This window comes from Pseudophryne corroboree, chromosome 3 (assembly GCF_028390025.1).
Source record: "Pseudophryne corroboree isolate aPseCor3 chromosome 3, aPseCor3.hap2, whole genome shotgun sequence".
NCBI lineage: Eukaryota > Metazoa > Chordata > Amphibia > Anura > Myobatrachidae > Pseudophryne > Pseudophryne corroboree.
In genome coordinates, this window is record NC_086446.1 from 452,490,418 (window position 1) to 452,518,407 (window position 27,990).

General features: G+C 48.7%; 1 protein-coding gene across 2 annotated transcripts in view; it reads left to right on the plus strand.

Moving 5' to 3' along the window:
* ACOX1 (acyl-CoA oxidase 1) overlaps positions 1-27,990 on the plus strand; it is a 59,521-nt gene that overhangs the window by 26,801 nt on the left and 4,730 nt on the right. For both annotated transcript variants that reach the window (XM_063960566.1, XM_063960565.1), the window contains exons 10-13: positions 38-214; positions 6,769-6,874; positions 7,048-7,191; positions 10,050-10,256. In XM_063960566.1, coding sequence (XP_063816636.1) covers positions 38-214; positions 6,769-6,874; positions 7,048-7,191; positions 10,050-10,256 — 634 coding nt within the window. The remainder of the gene's footprint in view (positions 1-37; positions 215-6,768; positions 6,875-7,047; positions 7,192-10,049; positions 10,257-27,990) is intronic.

A 27,990-nucleotide genomic window follows, 5' to 3' on the forward strand; every position in this document is an offset into this window, starting at 1 on the left:
TTTTAGTACCCTAACTTCCATCTCTGTCACTGTGCAGGTTTCTATTTAAAAGTTATACTGCAGCCGTATCTGGAGAGCAAGTTGGCGGGATGGTATCCTACCTTAATGATGTGTCCTTACAGCGTGTGCAGGCTCAGCCGTTGGCTCATCGATCCGCCACTGATATCAATGATCTAAGCAGTCTAGTGGAGGCTTATAAACAGCGGGCGGCTTGGTAAGTGAAAAGGTGAACATAGAGAATGCATTGGTTACTTGCAAGTTATATTTATTAGAGAACAAACTTGGAACTGATATTTAGCAATGAATTAACATGTAGAAATATACACTTGATCCACATTTTAGTTGGCCTCTGCAACCAATAACACGGATCATGTGGACTCTCCATACCCGATTTAAAATCTGATGCATTACGCTGTAACAACAACTCAGGGGATGACACCTACCTCTCCCCCATTCCCCCTCAATGCAGGGTCATTGCTCAGCTTGGAAGTGCATACGCTCATGTCTGCATTGAGTTTTGATTGCTTGTCCAAACTCTTGAACATCTGTAAAAGTCTGATATGCCACACATGACCGATTTATTGGGGGTTTAACCAGTATTCTGCCTGTCTGTTAATTAATGAATTAATAAAATGAACAGTGGTTGGACCACACAAAGACTCCCCTCTTGTGTTTATGTGAGTGACATTTACATTTTGTCATGATATGGCAACTTTTACACAGGTATTTATTTGAGACATTGCCATGTACTCATAGATGAACGATAGGGCCAGGGCTGAAGTAGTTATCCGATATAGATAGATTATATATATATATATATATATATATATATATATATATATATATATATATATATATATATATATATATATATATATATATATATATATATATATATATATATATATATATATATATATATATATATATATTCTCCTCTATTTCTCTAACGTCCTCGAGGATGCTGGGACTCCGTAAGGACCATGGGGAATAGACGGGCTCCGCAGGAGATAGGGCACTTTAAGTAAGCTTTGGACTTTGGGTGTGCACTGGCTCCTCCCTCTATGCCCCTCCTCCAGACCTCAGTTTTACACTGTGCCCAGAGCAGGATGGGTGCACTGCAGAGAGCTCTGCTGAGTTCTCTGCCTAAAAGCATTTTTGTTTGGATTTTTTTCTCTACTTTTTCTAGTTTTTCACAGGGAGCACTGCTGGCAACAGGCTCCCTGCATCGAGGGACTGAGGAGAGAGGAGCAGACCTTCTTGTCTAAGATAGGCTCTGCTTCCTCGGCTACTGGACACCATTAGCTCCAGAGGGGGTGAACGCAGGTTCTTACTGGGCGTCCACCCCCGGAGCCGCGCCGCCGTTCTCACAGAGCTAGAAGAACAGAAGACAGAAGTCGTCAGGCGGCAGAAGCCTTCAGCTTCACGGAGGTAACGCACAGCACTGCAGCTGTGCGTCATTGCTCCCATACACCTCACACACTCCGGTCACTGTAAGGGTGCAGGGCGCAGGGGGGGGGCGCCCTGGGCAGCAATATAAACACCTCTTATGGCAAAAGACAATATACATGTACAGGTGGGCACTGTACATATATATTAAAGAGCCCCCGCCATATTTTTGTAAGTTTCAGCGGGACAGAAGCCCACCGCCGAGGGGGCGGGGCTTCTCCCTCAGCACTCACCAGCGCCATTTTCTCTCCACAGCACCGCTGAGAGGAAGCTCCCCGGACTCTCCCCTGCTTACACACGGTGAAGGGGTGTTTAAAAGAGAGGGGGGGGCACATAATTGGCGGATAACATATTATACAGCGCTGCTGGGGGAAAACATTTTGTGTTGGTCTCCAGGATCATTGCACTGGGGTGTGTGCTGGCATTCTCTCTCTCTCTCTCTCTCTCTCTCTCTCTCTCTCTCTCTCTCTCTCTCTCTCTCTCTCTCTCTCTCTCTCTCTCTCTCTCTCTCTCTCTCTCTCTCTCTCTCTCTCCAAAGGGCCTTGACAGGGATACTGTCTTCAGGAAAGGGGTTCCCTGTGTGTGAAGTGTGTCGGTACGTGTGTGTCGACATGTTTGACGAGGAAGGCTCGCTTAATGTGGAGGGGGAGTGCTTGAATGTCATGTCGCCGTCGGCAACGCCGACACCGGAATGGGTGGATATGCTGAATGTCTTGAATGCAAATGTCAATCTATTGCATAAAAGATTAGACAAGGCAGAAGCTAGGGATCAGTCAGGTAGCCAGTCCATGCCTGTCCCTGTGGCGCCAGGCCCTTCGGGGTCTCAGAAGCGCACCATATCCCAGATCGATGACACGGATACCGACACAGATACTGACTCTAGTGTCGACTATGAAGATGCAAAATTACAGCCGAAGGTGGCAAAAGGTATTCGGTACATGATTATTGCCATTAAAGAGGTTTTGCATATTACTGAGGAACCCCCGGTCCCTGACACGAGGGTACACATGTATAAAGGGAAAAAGCCTGAAGTCACCTTTCCATCCTCATTTGAACTAAGTGAACTGTGCGAAAAGGCTTGGGAATCTCCGGATAGGAGACCACAAATTCCCAAAAGGATTCTTATGGCGTATCCTTTTCCACAAACTGATAGGATACGCTGGGAATCTTCACCAAAAGTAGACAAGGCGCTGACACGCTTGTCCAAAAAGGTGGCACTGCCTTCTCCGGATACGGCTTCCCTCAAGGAACCTGCTGATCGCAGGCAGGAAATTACCTTGAAGCACATTTACACTCATTCAGGTACTATTGCTAGACCGGCTATGGCGTCGGCCTGGGTTTGTAGTGCGGTTGTGGCATGGGCAGATTCCTTATCTACGGAGATTGACACCTTAGATAGGGATGCTATTCAAATGACCATAGAGCATATCAGAGATGCTGCCTTGTATATGAGAGATGCTCAGAGAGACATTTGTTTATTAAGCTCCAGAATAAATGCTATGTCTATTTCTGCTAGGCGGCTCTTGTGGACCCGACAGTGGACGGGAGATGCCGATTCAAAGTGGCATATGGAGTCCTTGTCTTACAAAGGGGAGGAGTTGTTTGGAGACGGCCTCTCGGACCGTGTCTCTACGGCTACGGCTGGTAAGTCGAATTTCTTACCTTATGTCCACCCGCAGGATACAAAAAAGGCACCTCATTATCAAATGCAGTCCTTTCGTTCCAATAAAAACAAAAAGGTACGGGGATCGTCCTTTGTTGCCAGAGGGAAAGGCAGGGGAAAGAAGCTGCACACAGCTAGTTCCCAAGAGCAAAAGTCCTCCCCTGCCTCTGCAAAGTCCACCACATGACGCTGGGGCTTCCCGGGGGGAGGCAGATCTAGTGGGGGCTCGTCTTCGGTTTTTCAGCCACGTCTGGGTTCACTTGCAGGTGGATCCCTGGGCATTAGAGATTGTTTCTCAGGGATACAGGCTGGAATTCGAAGACTTGCCTCCTCGCCGGTTTTTCAAATCGGCTCTGCCGGCTTCCCCGTCAGAGAGGGAGCTAGTGTTGGCGTCAATCCAAAAATTGTATATTCAACAGGTGATTGTCACAGTTCCTCATCTCCAGCAAGGAGAGGGATATTACTCAACCCTGTTTGTGGTTCCGAAACCGGACGGTTCGGTCAGACCCATTTTAAACCTAAAATCTCTGAACCTGTACTTGAAGAGGTTCAAGTTCAAGATGGAATCACTCAGGGCGATCATCGTCAGCCTGGAGGGGGGGGATTGGATGGTGTCCCTGGACATAAAGGATGCATACCTTCATGTTCCGATATTCCCCCCTCATCAGGCGTTCCTGAGATTTGCAGTGCAGGACTGTCACTACCAATTTCAGACATTGCCGTTTGGGCTTTCCACGGCCCCGAGGATTTTCACCAAGGTAATGGCGGAAATGATGGTGCTCCTGCGCAGGCAGGGGGTCACAATTATCCCATACTTGGACGATCTCCTCATAAAGGCGAGATCTCGGGAGAAGTTGCTGGACAGCGTGTCTCTGTCCATGAAGACGTTGCAGATACACGGCTGGATTCTCAATATACCGAAGTCCCAGCTAGTCCCTACAACGCGTCTGACCTTTTTGGGCCTGATTCTAGACACAGACCAGAAAAAGGTTTTTCTTCCGATCGAAAAGGTTCAGGAGCTCATAGCCATGGTCAGGAACCTATTAAAACCAAAAAAGGTTTCAGTGCATCATTGCACGCGGGTCCTGGGGAAGATGGTGGCTTCATACGAGGCCATCCCTTTCGGCAGGTTCCATGCGAGGACCTTTCAATGGGACCTCTTGGACAAGTGGTCCGGGTCCCATTTACGAATGCATCAAAGGATCACCCTGTCTCCCAGGACCAGGGTATCTCTCCTGTGGTGGCTGAACAGTGCTCACCTGCTAGAGGGTCGCAGGTTCGGCATTCAGGACTGGGTCCTGGTGACCACGGACGCAAGCCTCCGAGGCTGGGGAGCAGTAACACTGGGAAGAAATTTCCAAGGTCTCTGGTCAAACCTAGAGACTTGTCTCCACATCAACGTCCTGGAGTTGAGGGCCATATACAACGCCCTGTGTCAAGCGGAGGAATTGCTTAGGAGAAAACCGGTTCTGATTCAGTCGGACAACGTCACGGCAGTGGCTCATATAAACCGGCAAGGCGGAACAAGGAGCAGAGTGGCCATGGCAGAAGCGACCAGGATTCTACGCTGGGCGGAAGGCCATGTAAGCGCGCTATCAGCAGTGTTCATCCCGGGGGTGGACAACTGGGAGGCGGACTTCCTCAGCAGGCACGACCTGCATCCGGGAGAGTGGGGACTTCATCAAGAAGTCTTTGCACAGATCACGGATCGATGGGGACTGCCTCAAATCGACATGATGGCATCCCGTCTCAACAAAAAGCTAAAGCGGTATTGCGCCAGGTCAAGGGACCCTCAGGCGGTAGCGGTAGACGCTCTGGTGACACCTTGGGTGTTCAGATCGGTCTATGTGTTTCCTCCTCTTCCTCTCATACCCAAAGTGGTGAGAATAATAAGAATGAGCAGGGTCAGAACAATCCTCATTGTTCCAGATTGGCCACGGAGGACTTGGTATCCGGAGCTGCAAGAGTTGCTCACAGAAGATCCGTGGCCTCTTCCTCTAAGGCAGGACCTGCTGCGGCAGGGGCCCTGTCTGTTCCAAGACTTACCGCGGCTGCGTTTGACTGCATGGCGGTTGAACACCGGATCTTAGCGGAAAAAGGAATTCCGGAGGAAGTCATTCCTACCCTGATCAAGGCTAGGAAAGACGTGACGTTAAAACATTATCACCGTATATGGCGGAAATATGTTTCTTGGTGTGAGGCCAGAGCTGCTCCTACGGAGGAGTTCCATTTGGGCCATCTGCTTCACTTCCTTCAAACAGGAGTGACTTTGGGCCTAAAATTAGGGTCCATAAAGGTCCAAATTTCAGCCTTATCCATTTTCTTTCAAAGAGAATTAGCCTCTCTTCCAGAAGTACAGACTTTTGTGAAGGGGGTGCTGCATATTCAGCCTCCCTTTGTGCCTCCGGTGGCGCCTTGGGATCTTAACGTGGTGTTACGTTTCCTCAAGTCACCTTGGTTTGAACCACTCGAAACTGTGGAGTTGAAATACCTTACGTGGAAAGTGGTCATGTTATTGGCATTAGCTTCGGCTAGACGTGTTTCAGAATTGGCGGCTTTATCACATAAAAGCCCATACTTGGTTTTTCACGTGGATAGGGCAGAGTTGAGGACTCGTCCTCAATTTCTGCCAAAGGTGGTCTCATCTTTTCATATGAACCAACCTATTGTCGTGCCTGTGGCTACACGTGACTTGGAGGATTCCGAGTCCCTGGATGTGGTCAGGGCTTTGAAGATTTGTGACCAGAACGGCTAGACTCAGGAAGACTGAAGCTCTGTTTGTTCTGTATGCGGCCAACAAGGTTGGCGCTCCTGCTTCAAAGCAGACTATTGCTCGCTGGATCTGTAACACGATTCAGCAGGCGCATTCTACAGCAGGATTGCCGTTACCGAAATCGGTTAAGGCCCATTCCACAAGGAAAGTGGGCTCTTCTTGGGCGGCTGCCCAAGGGGTCTCGGCATTGCAGTTGTGCCGAGCAGCTACTTGGTCGGGGTCTAACACCTTTGCAAAGTTCTATAAGTTTAATACCCTGGCTGAGGAGGACCTCCTGTTTGCTCAATCGGTGCTGCAGAGTCATCCGCACTCTCCCGCCCGTTTGGGAGCTTTGGTATAATCCCCATGGTCCTTACGGAGTCCCAGCATCCTCAAGGACGTTAGAGAAAATAAGATTTTACTTACCGGTAAATCTATTTCTCGTAGTCCGTAGAGGATGCTGGGCGCCCGTCCCAAGTGCGGACTTCTTCTGCAAGACTTGTATATAGTTATTGCTTACATAAGGGTTATGTTATAGTTTATCGGTTGAACCGTGGCTATGTTGTTGTTCATACTGTTAACTGGGTAGTTTATCACAAGTTATACGGTGTGATTGGTGTGGCTGGTATGGATCTCGCCCTTAGATTTACAAAAATCCTTCCTCGTACTGTCCATCTCCTCTGGGCACAGTTTCCCTAACTGAGGTCTGGAGGAGGGGCATAGAGGGAGGAGCCAGTGCACACCCAGAGTCCAAAGCTTTCTTAAAGTGCCCTATCTCCTGCGGAGCCCGTCTTTTCCCCATGGTCCTTACGGAGTCCCAGCATCCTCTATGGACTACGAGAAATAGATTTACCGGTAAGTAAAATCTTATTTTTATTGCATATTCACTTTACTTGCGTTCCAGGCTAGTTGTGGCAGCATCTAAGAGTGTCCATTCTGATTTGAAACGTGGGAAGCGCAAGGAAGACGCTTGGAACAAGAACACTGTAGATTGGGTGCGGGCAACTGAGGTAATACCAAACTCCAAGGAAATACTGTGTATCGGCAGACTCTCCTTGGACTCCCATTTTGTACACTACATTGTGTACTTATATTTGGTAGCCGCTAAAACCATAGAACGTGATTTCTGTTACTGACCAGCAGTGGAATCTTCTCGTGTTTCATCCGTTCTCTCATTTTCCAGGCGCACTGTCATTATGTGGTAGTGAAACTTTTTGTGGACAAACTATCTGAGATCCTGGATGTGGCTTCTCACCGCATATTGAGCTCTCTCTGCCTACTTTATGCTCTGCATGGGATCAGCAGAAATACTGGGGATTTTTTTCAGGTATGTGTGCAAGATAGCCATTCACCTGATGATATTAATGTTTGTTACAGAGGATAGAATGTCCCTTGATTATATTGGCCTAAACAGTGATATATTAACATTTCCTTGTCTGCAAATACCATTTACTCAGAAAGTTGTGTATGAATTTCTCATTGGATGCTGCTTTGTTCCTGGGTAATTAACGTAAACTGGCCACATTGCATATTACAGTATAATTAATTTCCAGTTTATTTCATTGTAACCTTCTTACTATTTTTATGTTCTCTATACAGTACAATATTCAGTGTAATGGCAGTTACTACACAGCAAGGCTGAAATGGTTGAACTAAGAAAGTTTGTTAACTGTACATAGTTAAAATACTGCCCGTCGCGATACGGGCGGTCTCAGACACTGGGATCCTGACCGTGGTACTATACCGCCGCCGGAATACCAGTGAGGTAGCTGATTCCCCCTTTGTGGGTGGGTGTACGACACCCATAGAGGATGAATAGAACCTGTGGCAAGCAAAGCTCACCACCGAGCCCACAAGGGGCTTCATTGAGCTCACCCCCCCTTTGCCGGCATTCTGGCGCATAGGATGCCAATGTTGGTATACTGACGTTCGGCATCCTGCATATCATACTGATTCCTCCTAATCATGGCCATCTGTAAGATTGACAGACATTCGCTTTGGAGAGAGTTCTTTGGATACCTTTGATGGCACAGTATCTCTTATGGTTAATGGCCCCTTATTTACGATGTTATCACACATTTTGAAGATGATGCTCTTACAATTTAAATTAAAATCTGTATGTAACAAAGTGCCTTAACTACTCGCTGGTGCTAACCAGTCTGGGCTTTCCCTGAGGAGGGGGGTTATTCAGAATTGTTAGCAATTGGGTAAAACCATGTGCACTGCAGGGGCAGATGTAACATGTGCAGAGAGAGTTAGACTTGGGTGGGTCATATTGTCTCTGTGCAGGGTAAATACTGGCTGCTTTATTTTTACACTACAATTTAGATTTCCGATTGAACACACCCCACCCAAATCTAACACTCTCTGCACATGTTACATCTGCTCCCCCCCCCCCCCCACCCCACCCCTCTGCAGTGACGCATGGTTTTGATCTAGAGAGTTTTTACCATGCCCTCCACAACAATAGATATTTGGCAAAAGAAACGATCATAAAGATGGCGCTGTATGGGTTCCATAAAAATAATAAAAGCAAAGTCAATGTCTCTTACTTTTTATAAAAAGTAAAAACAGTCCTCAATTCATCCAAAGTGCTGTGGAACAGTGTATCTTTTAATCTTCCATATATCCACAGTGATCCAAAGGCAGCATGCAGGTTCTCCAAATGCATAGTATACCTCTTAAATAGAGGATAGAGCCTTAGTGCAACACTGTTATGGTAAAAAAAATATATTTTATTTATACATTCCACTCACATGAAAACACCGGGGGGAAAAAGCATGTAAACCACTCAAAGTGGTGACCTATCTCTCCAGTGGTCACCACTTGGAGTGGTTTTCATGCCTTTTTTAAGGAGGAGTACTGGGGAACCTGTATGCTGCCTTTGGGTCACTGTGGATATATAGAAGATTTAAACATACACTGCTCCACAGCACTTTGGATGAATTAAGGATTGTTTTTACCTTTTATAAAAAGTAAGAGACCTTGACCTAGCTTTTTATTATTTTTGTGAAACTCATACTTTTTTGGTCGCATCTGATGCACCCAGTTAGAAACTTCCCAGTGGCGGCTGATAATCTTCCAGCAGCGGCCACCTCCAGTCTCATAGGGATCTCTTTACCCCATCTGCATCCATGGATCCGCCCCCCAGTGTCTGGCAATTACTGGGGGCGGATCCATTACAATTACGATCAATGTTTTCAACTGATGTTCATTAAAAAAAATGTGGATTTTTATTTAAAATGATGTGGGATATGTTATAAATGTTCTTAACCTACTTCAATCATAAAAAAAATGACCCTTTCAGAGCAGTTATTGGTAAAAAAAATATTAGCCAGTTAAGTGGTTAATTACCAAGATATACAGATTTGTCCTCATACCTGCAGCCTCAATACATTACACAGCATGAGATGCCTGACTCTGCTAGCATTGGGTATCTTTTTTATCGACAATGCATGTTAATCACAACACGCTGTGACTAGGAAGCACATGGAGACTGCTGATTAATTTTATATGTGACCTACAGTATATTGTGTGTAACTTTAGGGGGACATTGGTTGCCATGGGCAACTTCTCCACTGGCTCACTTCTTCGCTCTTATCACTGCTTAGTAAATGTCTCCCTAAGTCTACACAGAGCACAATGTGTATTGGGGGGAAAAAGCTGCGGCTGCTACACTGTAGCACTTTGTATGCAGATTCAGAGATTCTAGTGTCAAATCATCAGCACAGTCTCTTGGTGCATCGTAGCCACATCGCATTGTGACTAAGATGCATTTTTGGGACCTTGCACCGAGAGGGGCTGTTAGGAGTGACTGCCGCAGTGATGAATGAGGACACATCTGTTGGGTACCATATGGTGCACACTGTGCAGAGTTAATGGGAGTTGGAGACACACATTAATACATTTACAACAAAGGAAAGACTTATAGCGGTAGGTTATTTGATTGTTTTTTTAATGGAAACTATATTTAAAATATTTGGATAATGCTAAACAAAAAAATTAATTGTTTGTTTCTCTTTTGTTGCTGTATATAGTAGATGTAGCTTTGACTACTGTGATATACTTGGACACATACTATACCATCTTGGATTGCTGTGTATGTAATGTTAGTAGAGCAAGAAATGTAAGAATATAACACAAAACGTTGACAGATGAATCTAACACCCTTGTTCCACAATGCAGGCTGGTATTCTGACCACTTTCCAGGTGGAGCAGGTACAGCAGCGAATTAAGGATTTACTGTCCGTAATCCGACCTAACGCGGTGGCTCTGGTTGATGCATTTGATTACACAGACTCTCAGCTGGGTTCTGTCCTGGGAAGATATGATGGAAATGTATATGAAAATATGTTTGAGTGGGCCAAAAAGTCACCCCTTAACAAAACACAGGTGAGGAAATATATACAGCCTCTAATGTCGCTGAATACATTTACACTGATGTGCATGTATCTTAGTATTTGAATAATTGCAATTCTGAATGAAGAGTAGAGTTTACACTAAAGGTGGGTAACACATGGCCACTGTGTGACCTAGCAATGCAGCGATGTTGTGTAACAATACCGTGCACACTGCGTGACGTCACAATGTATTGTTTTCATGTTATATTGAACAACACCGCAGCACATCCAATGGGACGATACACCCACGCAGTTCATCAATCCATGAATTGGGTGGATTTGAGGGTACATACTATACGATGGTCGTATATAATGTGTGTACTCCGCTTGACTGTTTGACCTAGCACCTGTCCTTTACTGCATGTTGAATCCAAATAACTGGTCTTTGGGGTGGGGTGGATCACAAGGCCTTTTTTTTTTTTTTCTTTATGATCCATCCGTAACACAGGGCTTGATTCAGATTCTTTGGATGCAGCTGCTGTACGAAAATACTGTATGCAAAAGCAACAGGGGGTGTCTTGAGTAAATAGATTCCTCTACCAAAGATGTAACATTAGATCACTTGTGTGAACGTCGGCCATCTGAGTACCACTTAGGTTACACATTATGGCCAGGCTGTTTACACTGCTGAGGTCAGTTAAGCTGCGTCCTGGGATACTCCAACAGGAATCTGAATTTTGTAAAATAACCTTTTATTTCTCTGACGTCCTAGTGGATGCTGGGAACTCCGTAAGGACCATGGGGAATAGCGGGCTCCGAAGGAGACTGGGCACTCTAAGAAAGAATTAGGACTACCTGGTGTGCACTGGCTCCTCCCTCTATGCCCCTCCTCCAGACCTCAGTTAGAATCTGTGCCCGGCTCGAGCTGGATGCACACTAGGGGCTCTCCTGAGCTTCTAGAAAAGAAAGTATATTTAGGTTTTTTATTTTCAGTGAGATCTGCTGGCAACAGACTCACTGCTACGTGGGACTTAGGGGAGAGAAGCGAACCTACCTGCTTGCAGCTAGCTTGGGCTTCTAGGCTACTGGACACCATTAGCTCCAGAGGGATCGAACACAGGCCCAGCCTCGGTCGTCCGGTCCGGGAGCCGCGCCGCCGTCCCCCTTGCAGAGCCAGAAGCAAGAAGAACGTCCAGGAAATCGGCGGCTGAAGACTCCGGTCTTCATTAAGGTAGCGCACAGCACTGCAGCTGTGCGCCATTGCTCCCCATGCACACCTCACACTCCGGTCACTGATGGGTGCAGGGCGCTGGGGGGGGGGGGGGGGGGGGGCGCCCTGGGCTGCAATAAGATTACCTTACATTGGCAAAAAATACACATAATATAGTCATTAAGACTATATATGTGTAAAATCCCCTGCCATATATCCATAAAAAAGCGGGAGAAGTCCGCCGTGAAGGGGGCGGGGCTATCTCCCTCAGCACACTGGCGCCATTTCCTCTCACAGCTCCGCTGGAAGGACGCTCCCCAGGCTCTCCCCTGCAGTTTACAGGCTCAATAGGGTAAAAAAGAGAGGGGGGGGCACTAAATTTAGGCGCAAATACTATATATATATATATATATATATATCTGCTATAGGGTAAAATCACTCATTATAGTGTACATCCCTGTGATTTATAGCGCTCTGGTGTGTGCTGGCATACTCTCTCTCTGTCTCCCCAAAGGACTTTGTGGGGTCCTGTCCTCAGTCAGAGCATTCCCTGTGTGTGTGCGGAGTGTCGGTACGGCTGTGTCGACATGTTTGATGAGGAGGCTTATGTGGAGGCGGAGCAGGTGCCGATAAATGTGATGTCACCCCCTGCGGGGTCGACACCTGAGTGGATGGATATGTGGAAGGAATTACGTGACCGTGTCAACTCCTTACATAAGAGGTTTGATGACATAGCAGATGTGGGACAGCCGGCTTCTCAGTCCGTGCCTGCCCAGGCGTCTCAAAAGCCATCAGGGGCTCAAAAACGCCCGCTACCTCAGATGGCAGACACAGATGTCGACACGGATACTGACTCCAGTGTCGACGACGATGAGACTAGTGTACATTCCAATAGGGCCATCCGTTACATGATTACGGCAATAAAAAATGTGTTGCACATTTCTGACATTATCCCTGGTACCACAAAAAAGGGTATTATGTTTGGGGAGAAAAAGCAACCTGTGGTTTTTCCCCCTTCTGAAGAGTTAAATGAAGTGTGTGATGAAGCGTGGGTTTCCCCCGATAAGAAACTGGTAATTTCCAAAAAGTTACTAAGGGCGTACCCTTTCCCGCCAGAGGATAGGATACGTTGGGAGACATCCCCTAGGGTGGATAAAGCGCTCACACGCTTGTCAAAGAAGGTGGCACTACCGTCTCCGGATACGGCCGCACTAAAGGAGCCTGCGGATAGAAAGCAGGAGGCTATCCTGAAGTCTGTATATACACACTCAGGTATTATACTGAGACCGGCTATTGCTTCAGCATGGATGTGCAGTGCTGCAGCTGCGTGGTCAGATTCCCTGTCTGATAACATTGATACCCTTGACAGGGACACTATATTGCTAACTGTAGAGCATATAAAAGACGTAGTCTTATACATGAGAGATGCACAGAGGGATATTTGCCAACTGGCATCTAGAATAAATGCAATGTCCATTTCTGCCAGGAGAGTATTATGGACTCGGCAGTGGACAGGTGATGCGGATTCTAAAAGGCACATGGAGGTTTTGCCTTACAAGGGTGAGGAATTGTTTGGGGATGGTCTCTCGGACCTCGTTTCCACAGCGACGGCTGGGAAGTCGACATTTTTACCCCATGTTCCCTCACAGCCAAAGAAAGCACCGTATTATCAGGTACAGTCCTTTCGGCCCCAGAAAGGCAAGCGGGTTAAAGGCGCGTCCTTTCTGCCCAGAGGCAGAGGTAGGGGGAAAAAGCTGCACCAAACAGCAAGTTCCCAGGAACAAAAGTCCTCTCCCGCTTCCTCTAAGTCCACCGCATGACGCTGGGGCTCCACAGGTGGAGCCAGGTGCGGTGGGGGCCCGTCTCCGGAACTTCAGCGACCAGTGGGTTCGCTCACGGATGGATCCCTGGATTCTACAAGTGGTATCTCAGGGGTACAAGCTGGAATTCGAGACGTCTCCCCCTCGCCGTTTCCTCAAATCAGCCTAGCCAACTACTCCCCCAGACAGGGAGGCGGTGCTGGAGGCGATTCACAAGCTGTACTCCCAGCAGGTGATAACCAAAGTACCCCTCCTTCAACAGGGACGGGGTTACTATTCCACAATGTTTGTGGTACCGAAACCGGACGGTTCGGTGAGACCCATTTTAAATTTGAAATCCTTGAACACTTATATAAGAAGGTTCAAGTTCAAAATGGAATCGCTCAGGGCGGTTATTGCAAGCCTGGACGAAGGGGATTACATGGTATCACTGGACATCAAGGATGCTTACCTGCATGTCCCCATTTACCCTCCTCACCAGGAGTACCTCAGATTTGTGGTACAGGACTGTCATTACCAATTCCAGACGTTGCCGTTTGGTCTGTCCGCGGCACCGAGGGTATTTACCAAGGTAATGGCCGAAATGATGATACTCCTTCGAAAAAAGGGAGTTATAATTATCCCGTACTTGGACGATCTCCTTATAAAGGCGAGGTCCAGGGAACAGTTGTTGATCGGAGTCGCACTAGCTCGGGAAGTGCTACAACAGCACGGCTGGATCCTGAATATTCCAAAGTCGCAGCTGGTTCCTACAATGAGTCTACTGTTCCTGGGGATGGTTCTGGATACAGAACAGAAAAAGGTGTTTCTCCCGGAGGAGAAGGCCAAGGAGTTGTCATCTCTAGTCAGAGACCTCCTAAAACCAAAACAGGTGTCGGTGCACCACTGCACGCGAGTCCTGGGAAAGATGGTAGCTTCTTACGAAGAAATTCCATTCGGAAGGTTCCATGCAAGGATCTTTCAAGAGGGCCGCAGATTCGGCATACAGGACTGGGTCCTGGTGACCACGGATGCCAGCCTTCGAGGTTGGGGGGCAGTCACACAGGGAAGAAACTTCCAAGGACTATGGACGAGTCAGGAGACTTCCCTACACATAAATATTCTGGAACTAAGGGCCATTTACAATGCGCTAAGTCAGGCAAGACCCCTGCTTCAACACCAGCCGGTGCTGATCCAGTCAGACAACATCACGGCGGTCGCCCATGTAAACCGTCAGGGCGGCACAAGAAGCAGGATGGCGATGGCAGAAGCCACAAGGATTCTCCGATGGGCGGAAAATCATGTGTTAGCACTGTCAGCAGTGTTCATTCCGGGAGTGGACAACTGGGAAGCAGACTTCCTCAGCAGGCACGACCTCCACCCGGGAGAGTGGGGACTTCATCCAGAAGTCTTCCAAATGATTGTACACCGTTGGGAAAGGCCACAGGTGGACATGATGGCGTCCCGCCTCAACAAAAAGCTAAAAAGATATTGCACCAGGTCAAGGGACCCTCAGGCGATAGCTGTGGACGCTCTAGTGACACCGTGGGTGTACCAGTCGGTTTATGTGTTCCCTCCTCTGCCTCTCATACCCAAGGTACTGAGAATAATAAGAAGGAGAGGAGTAAGAACTATACTTGTGGTTCCGGATTGGCCAAGAAGAGCTTGGTACCCAGAACTTCAAGAAATGATCTCAGAGGACCCATGGCCTCTGCCGCTCAGACAGAACCTGCTGCAGCAGGGGCCCTGTCTGTTCCAAGACTTACCGCGGCTGCGTTTGACGGCATGGCGGTTGAACACCAGATCCTGAAGGAAAAGGGCATTCCAGAGGAAGTCATTCCTACGCTGATTAAAGCTAGGAAAGATGTGACTGTAAGACATTATCACCGCATATGGCGAAAATATGTTGCTTGGTGTGAGGCCAGGAAGGCCCCAACGGAGGAATTTCAGCTCGGTCGATTTCTGCACTTCCTACAGTCAGGAGTGACTATGGGCCTAAAATTGGGTTCCATTAAGGTCCAGATCTCGGCTCTGTCGATTTTCTTCCAAAAAGAACTGGCTTCACTGCCTGAAGTTCAGACTTTTGTTAAAGGAGTGCTGCATATTCAGCCCCCTTTTGTGCCTCCAGTGGCACCGTGGGATCTCAACGTGGTGTTGGATTTCCTAAAGTCGCATTGGTTTGAGCCACTTAAAACCGTGGAGCTAAATTACCTCACGTGGAAAGTGGTCATGCTGTTGGCCTTGGCGTCGGCCAGGCATGTATCAGAATTGGCGGCTTTGTCATGTAAAAGCCCTTATCTGATTTTTCATATGGATAGGGCGGAATTGAGGACTCGTTCCCAATCACTTCCTAAGGTGGTTTCAGCTTTTCATGTGAACCAACCTATTGTGGTGCCTGCGGCTACTCGGGACTTGGAGGATTCCAAGTTACTGGACGTAGTCAGGGCCCTGAAAATATATGTTTCCAGGACGGCTGGAGTCAGGAAAACTGACTCGCTATTTATCCTGTATGCACCCAACAAGCTGGGTGCTCCTGCTTCTAAGCAGACTATTGCTCGCTGGATCTGTAGCACGATTCAACTTGCACATTCTGCGGCTGGACTGCCGCATCCTAAATCTGTAAAAGCCCATTCCACGAGGAAAGTGGGCTCTTCTTGGGCGGCTGCCCGAGGGGTCTCGGCTTTACAACTTTGCCGAGCTGCTACTTGGTCGGGTTCAAACACATTTGCAAAATTCTACAAGTTTGATACCCTGGCTGAGGAGGACCTTGAGTTTGCTCATTCGGTGCTGCAGAGTCATCCGCACTCTCCCGCCCGTTTGGGAGCTTTGATATAATCCCCATGGTCCTTACGGAGTTCCCAGCATCCACTAGGACGTCAGAGAAAATAAGAATTTACTCACCGGTAATTCTATTTCTCGTAGTCCGTAGTGGATGCTGGGCGCCCATCCCAAGTGCGGATTGTCTGCAATACTTGTATATAGTTATTGCCTAACTAAAGGGTTATTGTTATGAGCCATCTGTTCGTGAGGCTCAGTTGTTGTTCATACTGTTAACTGGATATAGTGTCACGAGTTGTACGGTGTGATTGGTGTGGCTGGTATGAGTCTTACCCGGGATTCCAAATCCCTTCCTTATTGTGTCAGCTCTTCCGGGCACAGTTTCCCTAACTGAGGTCTGGAGGAGGGGCATAGCGGGAGGAGCCAGTGCACACCAGGTAGTCCTAATTCTTTCTTAGAGTGCCCAGTCTCCTTCGGAGCCCGCTATTCCCCATGGTCCTTACGGAGTTCCCAGCATCCACTACGGACTACGAGAAATAGAATTACCGATGAGTAAATTCTTATTTTTCTGTTGATTAGTTCTTTTCCTGTTGGTATCCCGGCGGTCAGGATACCGATGCCGGAAAACCGACACCCAGCGAAATGCCAGTGGTTTGAATCCCTGCCGCCGCCCAGATACCCCACTTGGGTGGTGGTCCTGTGCTTGCAGCCTGGTATTCTGGCATCTGTCTGCTGAATGCCGGGATCCCGACTGATTCCCTTTCCTACATCTGTTTGTGGGAAATAATTTGCCTGTTCGGTCTGCTCCAGCATTGGTTTCTTATATATCGCAAACTTTTTATGTTTTGTGTTTAATAAATACCCCAATTTCTCTTACGTCCTAGAGGATATTGGGGTCCATTTAGTACCATGGGGTATAGACTGGTCCACTAGGAGCCATGGGCACTTTAAGAATTTGATAGTGTGGGCTGGCTTCTCCCTCAATGCCCCCCCTACCAGGCTCCGTTTAGAAAATGTGCCCGGAGGAGCCGGTCACGCTTGGGAAGCTCCTGAAGAGTTTTCTGCATCTATTTTTGTTATTTTCAGGCAGGACTGGTTGGCACCAGCCTGCCTGCTTCGTGGGACTTAGGAGAGGGGAAACGGCCCAACCTCTTGAAGGTTAATGGTCCCATTCCCCGCTGACAGGACACTGAGCTCCTGAGGGACCTATTCGCAAGTCCATCACGGCGAGCGTACAGTCCCGCAGCACGCCGCCATCCCTAACAGAGCCAGAAGAATGAAGACTGGTGAGTACTGAGCCGGCGTCCCGGCTAGCGGGACTGTCACAGGGAATAGAGGCTCTTATAGAGGCCATCAGAGATGTTCTGCATATTCCTGATAAGGTGTCAGAGGAGTGTGAGGAATCTTAATTTAATGTAAAAAAGAAGTCCCACTTTTCCTGCGTCAAAGGAATTGAATACCCTGTTTGAAGAACCATGGGTTAATCCTGATAAGAAGTTTCAGATCCCTAAAAGGTTGCTCTCATCTTTTCCTTTTCCTCTGGAGGATAGGAAAAAATGGGAAAATCCGCCGAAAGTGGACGCATCAGTCTCTAGGCTGTCACGTAAAATTGTATTGCCTGTTCCTGGCGCAGCCTCCCTAAAAGATACAGCTGATCGTAAAATTGAGACTACACTCAAATCATTGTACACAGCTGCTGGGGTGGCCCAAAGATCCACTATTGCATGTGCGTGGAACACTAAAGCCATTGCAAAATGGTCAGGCAACCTAATTGTGGGGTTAGATTCCTTATCTAGGGGGGATGTTGTACGGAGATGAATTAGACAAATGGATCTCCACAGCTACTGCGGGTAAGTCTACGTATCTTCCTTCCGCAGCCCCCCCCCAACCAAGAAGACTTACTCAGCTTCTAAGTTACAGTCCTTTCAGACGGCCAAGTTCAAGTGCAAATACAGAGGTGCTTCTACGTGCTCCAGCGGTGCAAGAGGTAAACCACGCAAACCAGCAACAGCAGGTGCTCTGGAACAGAGCTCAGGCTCTACTTCATCAAAGACTTCATCATGACAGTGGACCGCAATGCCTGAAAGGCTGTCAGGTGGGAGCTTGCCTACAATTCTTCGGTCAAATCTGGTCAAATTTCGTGCCAGGATCCCGGCGTCATAAATCTTATTTCTCTGACGTCCTAGTGGATGCTGGGAACTCCGTAAGGACCATGGGGAATAGACGGGCTCCGCAGGAGACTGGGCACTCTAAAAGAAAGATTAGGTACTATCTGGTGTGCACTGGCTCCTCCCTCTATGCCCCTCCTCCAGACCTCAGTTAGAATCTGTGCCCGGCCAGAGCTGGGTGCTCCTAGTGGGCTCTCCTGAGCTTGCTAGAAAGAAAGTATTTGTTAGGTTTTTTATTTTCAGTGAGATCTGCTGGCAACAGACTCACTGCTACGTGGGACTGAGGGGAGAGAAGCAAACCTACCTGCTTGCAGCTAGCTTGTGCTTCTTAGGCTACTGGACACCATTAGCTCCAGAGGGTTCGAACACAGGGCCTGACCTCGATCGTCCGTTCCCGGAGCCGCGCCGCCGTCCCCCTTGCAGAGCCAGAAGACAGAAGAACAGATGAAATCGGCGGCAGAAGACTCCGGTCTTCATTAAGGTAGCGCACAGCACTGCAGCTGTGCGCCATTGCTCCCACAGCACACCACACACTCCGGTCACTGTAGGGTGCAGGGCGCTGGGGGGGGGGGGGGGGGGCGCCCTGGGCAGCCCTGGGCAGCAATTATAATACCTTTTGGCACACATTACACACATAATACAGTCTAGCACTGTATATGTGTGAAAACCCCCGCCATTAAGTCACACAAAACGCGGGACAGAAGCCCGCCGCTGAGGGGGCGGGGCCTTCTTCCTCAGCACACCAGAGCCATTTTCCCTTCACAGCTCCGCTGGAAGCACGCTCCCCAGGCTCTCCCCTGCAGTATCCAGGTACAAGACGGGTTAAAAAGAGAGGGGGGGCACATAAATTTAGGCGCAAATCGATACAAACAAGCAGCTATTGGGAAAATCACTTATTAGCAGTGTAAATCCCTGTGTTATATAGCGCTGTGGTGTGTGCTGGCATACTCTCTCTCTGTCTCCCAAAAGGACTTTGTGGGGTCCTGTCCTCAGTCTGAGCATTCCCTGTGTGTGTGCGGTGTGTCGGTACGGCTGTGTCGACATGTTTGATGAGGAGGGTTACGTGGAGGCGGAGCAGGGGCAGATAAATGTGGTGTCGCCCCCGACGGGGCCGACACCTGATTGGATGGATATGTGGAAGGTCTTAACCGACAGTGTCAACTCCTTACATAAAAGGTTTGATGACGCAGCAGCCTTGGGACAGCCGGGGTCTCAGCCAGCGCCTGCCCAGGCGACTCAGAAGCCGTCAGGGGCTCATAAACGCCCGCTAGCTCTGATGGTAGACACAGATGTCGACACGGAGTCTGACTCCAGTGTAGATGAGGATGAGACAAATGTACAGTCTACAAAAGCCATCCGATGCATGATTACTGCAATGAAAGATGTATTGCACATTTCTGATATTAACCCGGTTACCACCAAAAGGGGTATTATGTTTGGGGAGAAAAAGCAGCCAGTGACTTTTCCCCCATCTGATGAATTAAATGGTTTGTGTGAAGAAGCATGGAGTTCCCCTGATAAGAAACTAGTGATTTCTAAGAGGTTACTGATGGCGTACCCTTTCCCGCCAACGGATAGGTTACGTTGGGAAACATCCCCTAGGGTGGACAAGGCGCTAACACGCTTATCTAAAAGGGTGGCACTGCCATCTCAGGATACGGCCACCCTAAAGGATCCTGCGGATAGAAAGCAGGAAGCTATCCTGAAGTCTGTGTATACACACTCTGGTACTCTACTGAGACCTGCTATTGCTTCAGCCTGGATGTGTAGTGCTGCAGCAGCATGGACTGATACCCTGTCAGACAACATTGATTCCCTCGACAGGGATACTATTTTGCTAACCATCGAACATATAAAAGACGTCGTCTTATATATGCGGGATGCACAGAGGGACATTTGCCTGCTGGCATCTAGAATTAATGCAATGTCCATTTCTGCCAGGAGAGTATTATGGACTCGGCAGTGGACAGGTGATGCTGATTCTAAAAAACACATGGAGGTTTTGCCTTTATAAGGGTGAGGAACTATTTGGGGACGGTCTCTCGGACCTCGTATCCACAGCAACTGCTGGGAAGTCGACTTTTTTGCCTCAGGTTCCTTCACAGCCTAAGAAAGCACCGTATTATCAAATGCAGTCCTTTCGGCCTCAGAAATGCAAGCGGGTCAGCGGAGCATCCTTTCTGGCCAGAGGCAAGGGTAGAGGATAGAAGCTGCACCAGGCAGCCAGTTCCCAGGAACAAAAATCCTCCCCTGCTTCCACTAAGTCCACCGCATGACGTTGGGGCTCCACAGGCGGAGCCAGGTGCGGTGGGGGCGCGTCTCCGAAACTTCAGCACCCAGTGGGTTCGCTCACAAGTGGATCTATGGGCTGTACAAATTGTATCTCAGGGATACAAGCTGGAGTTCGAGGCGACTCCCCCTCGCCGTTACCTCAAATCAGCCTTGCCAGCTGCTCCCAGGGAAAGGGAGGTAGTACTGGCGGCAATTCACAAGCTGTACCTCCAGCAGGTGATTATCAAGGTCCCCCTCCTTCAACAGGGCAGGGGTTACTATTCCACAATGTTTGTGGTACCGAAACCGGACGGTTCGGTGAGACCCATCCTGAATTTAAAATCCTTGAACACTTTTATATAAAGAAGTTCAAGTTCAAAATGGAATCGCTCAGGGCGGTTATTGCAAGCCTGGAAGAGGGGGATTTTATGGTGTCGCTGGACATCAAGGATGCTTACTTGCATGTCCCCATTTTCCCACCTCACCAGGAGTACCTCAGGTTTGTGGTACAGAACTGTCATTACCAATTCCAGACGTTGCCGTTTGGTCTCTCCACGGCTCCGAGAATATTTACCAAGGTAATGGCCGAAATGATGATACTCCTTCGAAGAAAGGGAGTTATAATTATCCCGTACTTGGACGATCTCCTCATAAAGGCGAGGTCCAAAGAGCAGTTGTCGGTCAGCGTAGCACTCTCTCAGGAAGTGTTGCAACAGCACGGCTGGATTCTGAATATCCCAACGTCGCAGCTGATCCCTACGACGCGTCTGCTTTTCCTGGGAATGATTCTGGACACAGAACAGAAGAAGGTGTTTCTCCCGGAGGAGAAGGCCCAGGAATTGTCATCGCTGGTCAGGGACCTCCTGAAACCAAAACAGGTGTCGGTGCATCACTGCACGCGAGTCCTGGGAAAGATGGTGGCTTCTTACGAAGCAGTTCCCTTCGGCAGGTTCCATGCAAGGATCTTTCAGTGGGATCTGTTGGACAAATGGTCCGGATCGCATCTTCAGATGCATCGGTTGATCACCCTGTCCCCAAGGGCCAGGGTGTCTCTGCTGTGGTGGCTGCAGAGTGCTCATCTTCTCGAGGGACGCAGGTTCGGCATACAGGACTGGATCCTGGTGACCACGGATGCAAGCCTCCGAGGATGGGGGGCAGTCACTCAGGGAAGAAACTTCCAAGGACAGTGGTCAAGTCTGGAGACTTCTCTACACATAAATATATTGGAACTAAGGGCCATCTACAACGCCCTGAGTCAAGCAGAGCCCCTGCTTCAAAACCAATCTGTACTGATTCAGTCAGACAACATCACGGCGGTCGCCCATGTAAACCGCCAGGGCGGCACAAGAAGCAGGATGGCAATGGCAGAAGCCACAAGGATTCTTCGATGGGTGGAGAATCACGTGCTAGCACTGTCAGCAGTGTTCATTCCGGGAGTGGACAACTGGGAAGCAGACTTCCTCAGCAGGCACGACCTCCACCCAGGAGAGTGGGTACTTCATCAAGAAGTCTTCACACAGATTGTAAACCGTTGGGAACTGCCACAGGTGGACATGATGGCGTCCCGCCTCAACAAAAAGCTAAAAAAATATTGTGCCAGGTCACGGGACCCTCAGGCGATAGCTGTGGACGCACTAGTGACACCGTGGGTGTACCAGTCGGTTTATGTGTTCCCTCCTCTTCCTCTCATACCCAAGGTACTGAGGATAGTAAGAAAGAGAGGAGTAAGAACTATACTCATCGTTTCGGATTCGCCAAGAAGAACTTGGTACCCAGAACTACAAGAAATGATCTCAGAGGACCCATGGCCTCTGCCTCTCAGACAGGACCTGTTACAGCAGGGGCCCTGTCTGTTCCAAGACTTACCGCGGCTGCGTTTGACGGCATGGCGGTTGAACGCCGGATCCTAGCGGAAAAGGGCATTCCGGATGACGTTATTCCTACGATGATAAAGGCTAGGAAAGACGTGACCGCAAAACATTATCACCGTATATGGCGAAAATATGTTGCTTGGTGTGAGGCCAGGAAGGCCCCTACAGAGGAATTCCAGCTGGGTCGATTCCTGCACTTCCTACAGTCAGGAGTGACTATGGGCCTTAAATTAGGATCCATAAAGGTCCAGATTTCGGCCCTATCTATTTTCTTTCAAAAAAGAACTGGCTTCACTGCCTGAAGTTCAGACGTTTGTTAAGGGAGTGCTGCATATTCAGCCCCCTTTTGTGCCTCCAGTGGCACCTTGGGATCTTAACGTTGTGTTGGATTTCCTGAAATCACACTGGTTTGAGCCACTTAAGACCGTGGAGCTGAAGTATCTCACGTGGAAGGTGGTCATGCTGTTGGCCTTGGTTTCAGCTAGGCGTGTGTCAGAATTGACGGCTTTGTCATGTAAAAGCCCGTATCTGATCTTCCATATGGACAGGGCAGAATTGAGGACTCGTCCCCAATTTCTCCCAAAGGTGGTATCAGCGTTTCATTTGAACCAACCTATTGTGGTGCCTGCGGCTACTCGCGACTTGGAGGCTTCCAAGTTGCTGGACGTAGTCAGGGCTTTGAAAATCTATGTAGCCAGGACGGCTGGAGTCAGGAAAACTGACTCGCTGTTTATCCTGCATGCACCCAACAAACTGGGTGCTCCGGCTTCAAAGCAAACTATTGCGCGCTGGATCTGTAACACGATTCAGCAAGCTCATTCTGCGGCAGGGTTACCGCATCCTAAATCGGTAAAAGCCCATTCCACAAGGAAGGTGGGCTCTTCTTGGGCGGCTGCCCGAGGGGTCTCGGCTTTACAGCTTTGCCGAGCTGCTACTTGGTCGGGTTCAAACACATTTGCTAAGTTCTACAAGTTTGATACCCTGGCTGAGGAGGACCTTGCCTTTGCTCATTCGGTGTTGCAGAGTCATCCGCACTCTCCCGCCCGTATGGGAGCTTTGGTATAATCCCCATGGTCCTTACGGAGTTCCCAGCATCCACTAGGATGTCAGAGAAAATAAGAATTTACTCACCGGTAATTCTATTTCTCGTAGTCCGTAGTGGATGCTGGGCGCCCGTCCCAAGTGCGGACTCTCTGCAATACATGTATATAGTTATTGCTTAACTAAAGGGTTATTGTTATGAGCCATCTGTTACTGAGGCTCACTTGTTGTTCATACTGTTAACTGGGTATGGTTATCACAAGTTGTACAGTGTGATTGGTGTGGCTGGTATGAGTCTTACCCTGGATTCCAAATCCTTTCCTTGTTGTGTCAGCTCTTCCGGGCACAGTTTCCTTAACTGAGGTCTGGAGGAGGGGCATAGAGGGAGGAGCCAGTGCACACCAGATAGTACCTAATCTTTCTTTTAGAGTGCCCAGTCTCCTGCGGAGCCCGTCTATTCCCCATGGTCCTTACGGAGTTCCCAGCATCCACTACGGACTACGAGAAATAGAATTACCGGTGAGTAAATTCTTATTTTCCCAGGGCTACAGACTGGAGTTCCAAGAGCTCCCACCTCACAGATTCTTCAAATCAGGCTTGCCAGTGCCATACAAAAACTGGTACAGACTCGCGTCATTGTTCCAGTTCCACCTCATCAGCTAAACAAGGGGTACTATTCCAACTTGTTTGTAGTACCGAAACCGGACGGTTCGGTAAGACCAATTTTGAACCTCAAGTCGTTGAACCCGTACTTCCGAGTGTTCAAATTCAAGATGGAGTCTCTGAGAGCGGTGATCTCAGGTCTGGAGGAGGTGGAATTCCTAGTGTCTCTGGATATCAAGGATGCGTACCTTCACATCCCGATCTGGCCGCCTCATCAGGCTTACCTACGATTTGCACTGCAGGACTGTTGCTGCCAGTTCCATGCCCTGCCATTTGATCTCTCCACGGCACCAAGGGTGTTCACCAAGGTGATGGCAGAGATGATGTTTCTACTCCACAAACAGGGAGTGAACATAATTCCGTACCTGGACAATCTCCTGATAAAAGAACCGTCCAGAGAAAGGTTGTCGGACAGTATTTCTCTCTCAACCAAACTTCTCCAGGATCATGTGTGGATTCTGAACCTTCTGAAATCTCACCTAGAGCCAACACGGAGACTCCCATTCCTGGGAATGATACTGGATACGGAGTCGCAGAAGGTGTTCCTTCCGTTGGAAAAGGCATTAGTGATCCAGTCGATGGTTCGGGATGTCCTTAAGCCAACCCGGATATCAGTGCATCTATGCATTCGCCTTCTGGGGAAAACGGTGGCCTCTTACGAGGCACTTCAATATGGAAGGTTTCACGCAAGACCCTTCCAGCTTGATCTGTTGGACAAATGGTCTGGATCGCATCTTCACATGCACCAGAGGATCAGTCTGTCACCAAAAGCCAGGATCTCCCTTCTGTGGTGGCTGCAGACTTCTCGCCTCGTCGAGGTTCGGAATTCAGAACTGGATTCTGTTAATCACAGACGCAAGCCTCTGTGCCATATACAACGCCCTTCTGCAGGCCTCACATCTTCTTCAAGATCAGGCCATTCAGATCCAGTCGGACAATGTGACGGCAGTAACGTACATAAACCGACAGGGTGGAACGAAAAGCAGTGCAGCAATGTCAGAGGTGTCAAGAATTCTCCTCTGAGCAGAGAGAAACGCTGTGGCGCTGTCAGCGGTCTTCATTCCGGGAGTAGACAACTGGGAAGCAGACTTCCTCAGCAGATACAACCTGCACCCAGGGGAGTGGGGCCTTCACACGGAAGTGTTCAGGTGCTTGACAGGTCGATGGGGATATCCAAAGATCGACATGATGGCCTCTCGTCTCAACAAGAAGCTCAAGCGGTTTTGTTCCAGGTCGAGAGACCGACAGGCGGTGGCGGTAGACACCCTGACGACTCCATGGGTCTATCAGAGGGTGTACGGGTTTCCTCCACTTCCTCTGATCCCAAGAATTCTAAAGAGAATGAAAAGGGAAAAGGTTCAAGCAATTCTAATTGCTCCGGACTGGCCAAGGAGCCCCTGGTACGCGGACCTTCTGGAGATGCTCCTTGAAGATTCGTGGCCTCTTCCTCTTCGCGAGGATCTACTACAACAGGGCCCATTCGTCTATCAGGACTTACCGTGGCTACGTTTGACGGCATGGAAGTTATACGGCTGATTCTAGCCAGGAGAGGCATCCCTAACAAGGTTATCCCGACTATGATCCAAGCCAGGAAAGGGATAACGTCTAAGCATTACCATCGTATTTGGAAGAAATACGTTTCTTGGTGTGAGAGCAGAAAATTTTCTGCGGTGGAATTCCATCTGGGACGTTTCCTGCTTTTTCTACAAGCAGGAGTGGATGTGGGCCTACATCTGGGCTCCATAAAAGTCCAGATTTCGGCCTTGTCCATTTTCTTTCAGAAACAATTGGCTTCTCTCCCTGAGGTCCAGACATTCTTGAAAGGTGTTCCGCATATCCAACCTCCCTTTGTGCCTCCCAAGGCACCTTGGGATCTCGATGTGGTGCTGCATTTCCTCCAATCGGACTGTTTTGAACCGTTACAGGAGGTGGACATAAAATATCTTACGTGGAAGACCGTCACACTGTTGGCCTTGGCTTCAGCAAGACATGTGTCGGAGCTGGGGGTTTTGTCTCACAAAAGTCCCTATTTAATTTTCCATGAGGATAGAGCTGAACTCGTCCGCTATTTCTTCCTAAGGTGGTGTCTGCGTTTCACATCAACCAACCTGATGTGGTTCCGGTTGTCACCGACACCTGTGCTACTTCAAAGTCTTTGGATGTCGTGAGGGCTTAGAAGTTGTATGTGAAAAGAACAGCTCGTCACAGAAAGACGGACTCGCTGTTTGTTCTTATGATCCCAATACGATTGGGTGTCCTGCTTCAAAACGGACAATTGCACGCTGGATCAGACTTGCTATTCAGCATGCTTATTCCACGGCAAGTTTGCCATGTCCAAAATCTGTACAGGCCCACTCTACTAGGTCGGTGAGTTCTTCCTGTGCGGCTGCCCGGGGTGTCTCGGCTTTACAGCTCTGCCGAGCAGCTACTTGGTCAGGTTCAAACACGTTTGCAAAGTTCTGCAAGTACGATACTTTAGCCTCTGAGGAACTTCAGTTTGGTAAGTCGCTCTGCAAGAAACCTCAGCACTCTCCCACCCGGTTTGGGAGCTTTGGTACATCCTCATGGTACTAAATGGACCCCAGTATCCTCTAGGACGTATGAGAAAATAGGATTTTAATTACCTACCGGTAAATTCTTTTCTCTTAATCTGTAGAGGATACTGGGCGCCCGCCCAGTGCTTCGTTCCTCCTGTACTGTTACTTGGTTAAGTAATGTTGGTTCAGCTGTTGCTCTTCCTGTTTCAAGTCTGGGTAGCTTGGCTTTCCTTGTGTGTGTGTGTGTGTGTGTGTGTGTGTGTGTGTGTGCGCTCAGAATTTCACCACTATACTTCTCTCGAAGTATGTCCGTCTCCTCGGGCACAGTTTTCCTAGACTGGAGTCTGGTAGGAGGGGCATAGAGGGAGGAGCCAACCCACTAACAAATTCTTAAAGTGCCCATGGCTTCTAGTGGACCAGTCTATACGCCATGGTACTAAATGGACCCCAGTATCCTCTACGGACTACGAGAAAAGGATTTACTGGTAGGTAATTTAAAATCCTATTTTCTCTAGCATCCATAAGGGATATTGGGGAACTTAGTACAATGCGGTATAGACTGGGTCCAAAGGAGCCAGTGCACTTCAAATTTCTTCACTGGGTGTGCTGGCTCCTCCCCTCTATGCCCCCTCCCACAGGCAGTTTAGAAAAAAGTGCCCTCAGGAGATGATGCACATCTCTGCAGCTCCAAAGAATTTTCTTCAATTTATTTTAAACTTTTATAATTTTCGGCATGCTGTTTGGGCAATAGCATACCTGCACCGTGGGAGGTTAGAGGGGGGACGGTTACCGGCCATGGGAGGTTCAGAGCCGCTTCCCCGCTGCAGGACCACCGTCCTGAGAGGTTGTTTGTTCAGCGGGGTACTGCGCCTTGGCTGTCGCAATCGCAGCACACCACACACCCCTAACATATGCCTGCAGGTAATGTTTGTGGTGAGTACAAACCGGGGGCCCCGCTAGGAGGGTCCCCCGGTTCAAAGCGCGGCTGGACGAGGGCTCGGCATAAGGGACCCTTCTGGGGAAAACCCGCTAAAACCCTCACATGTAAACTGGCTCAAGATGGCTTAAACTAGCACTTGTGTGATGTTTTTAAGCATGATAGGAGACTTTGCCAGTATAAGAATCACTGTAGCTCCCGCTTCATTGGGGGGGCGGAGCTACCTCAGAGTGGGACCAGAGGCGTTTTGGCGCCTTCCTCTGCTTACAGCACACATAGCTCTTCCCGACTCCCAAGAAACGCTGGAAAACTGGTACAGGATGTAGCATAGGGGGAGAGCCGCTATTGTACACAATCTGTGTCCTCTACAGGACAGTATTTACTAGTGTTCCACTGTAATATTATTATCTGACAGCTTCACTGGGACTGTACAGCTAGGAGTGTGTTGGTGTCTTTCTCTGTGTGTCTCCTCTCACATACAGTAAGGGCAGGCTTGATCAGTATACTGTCT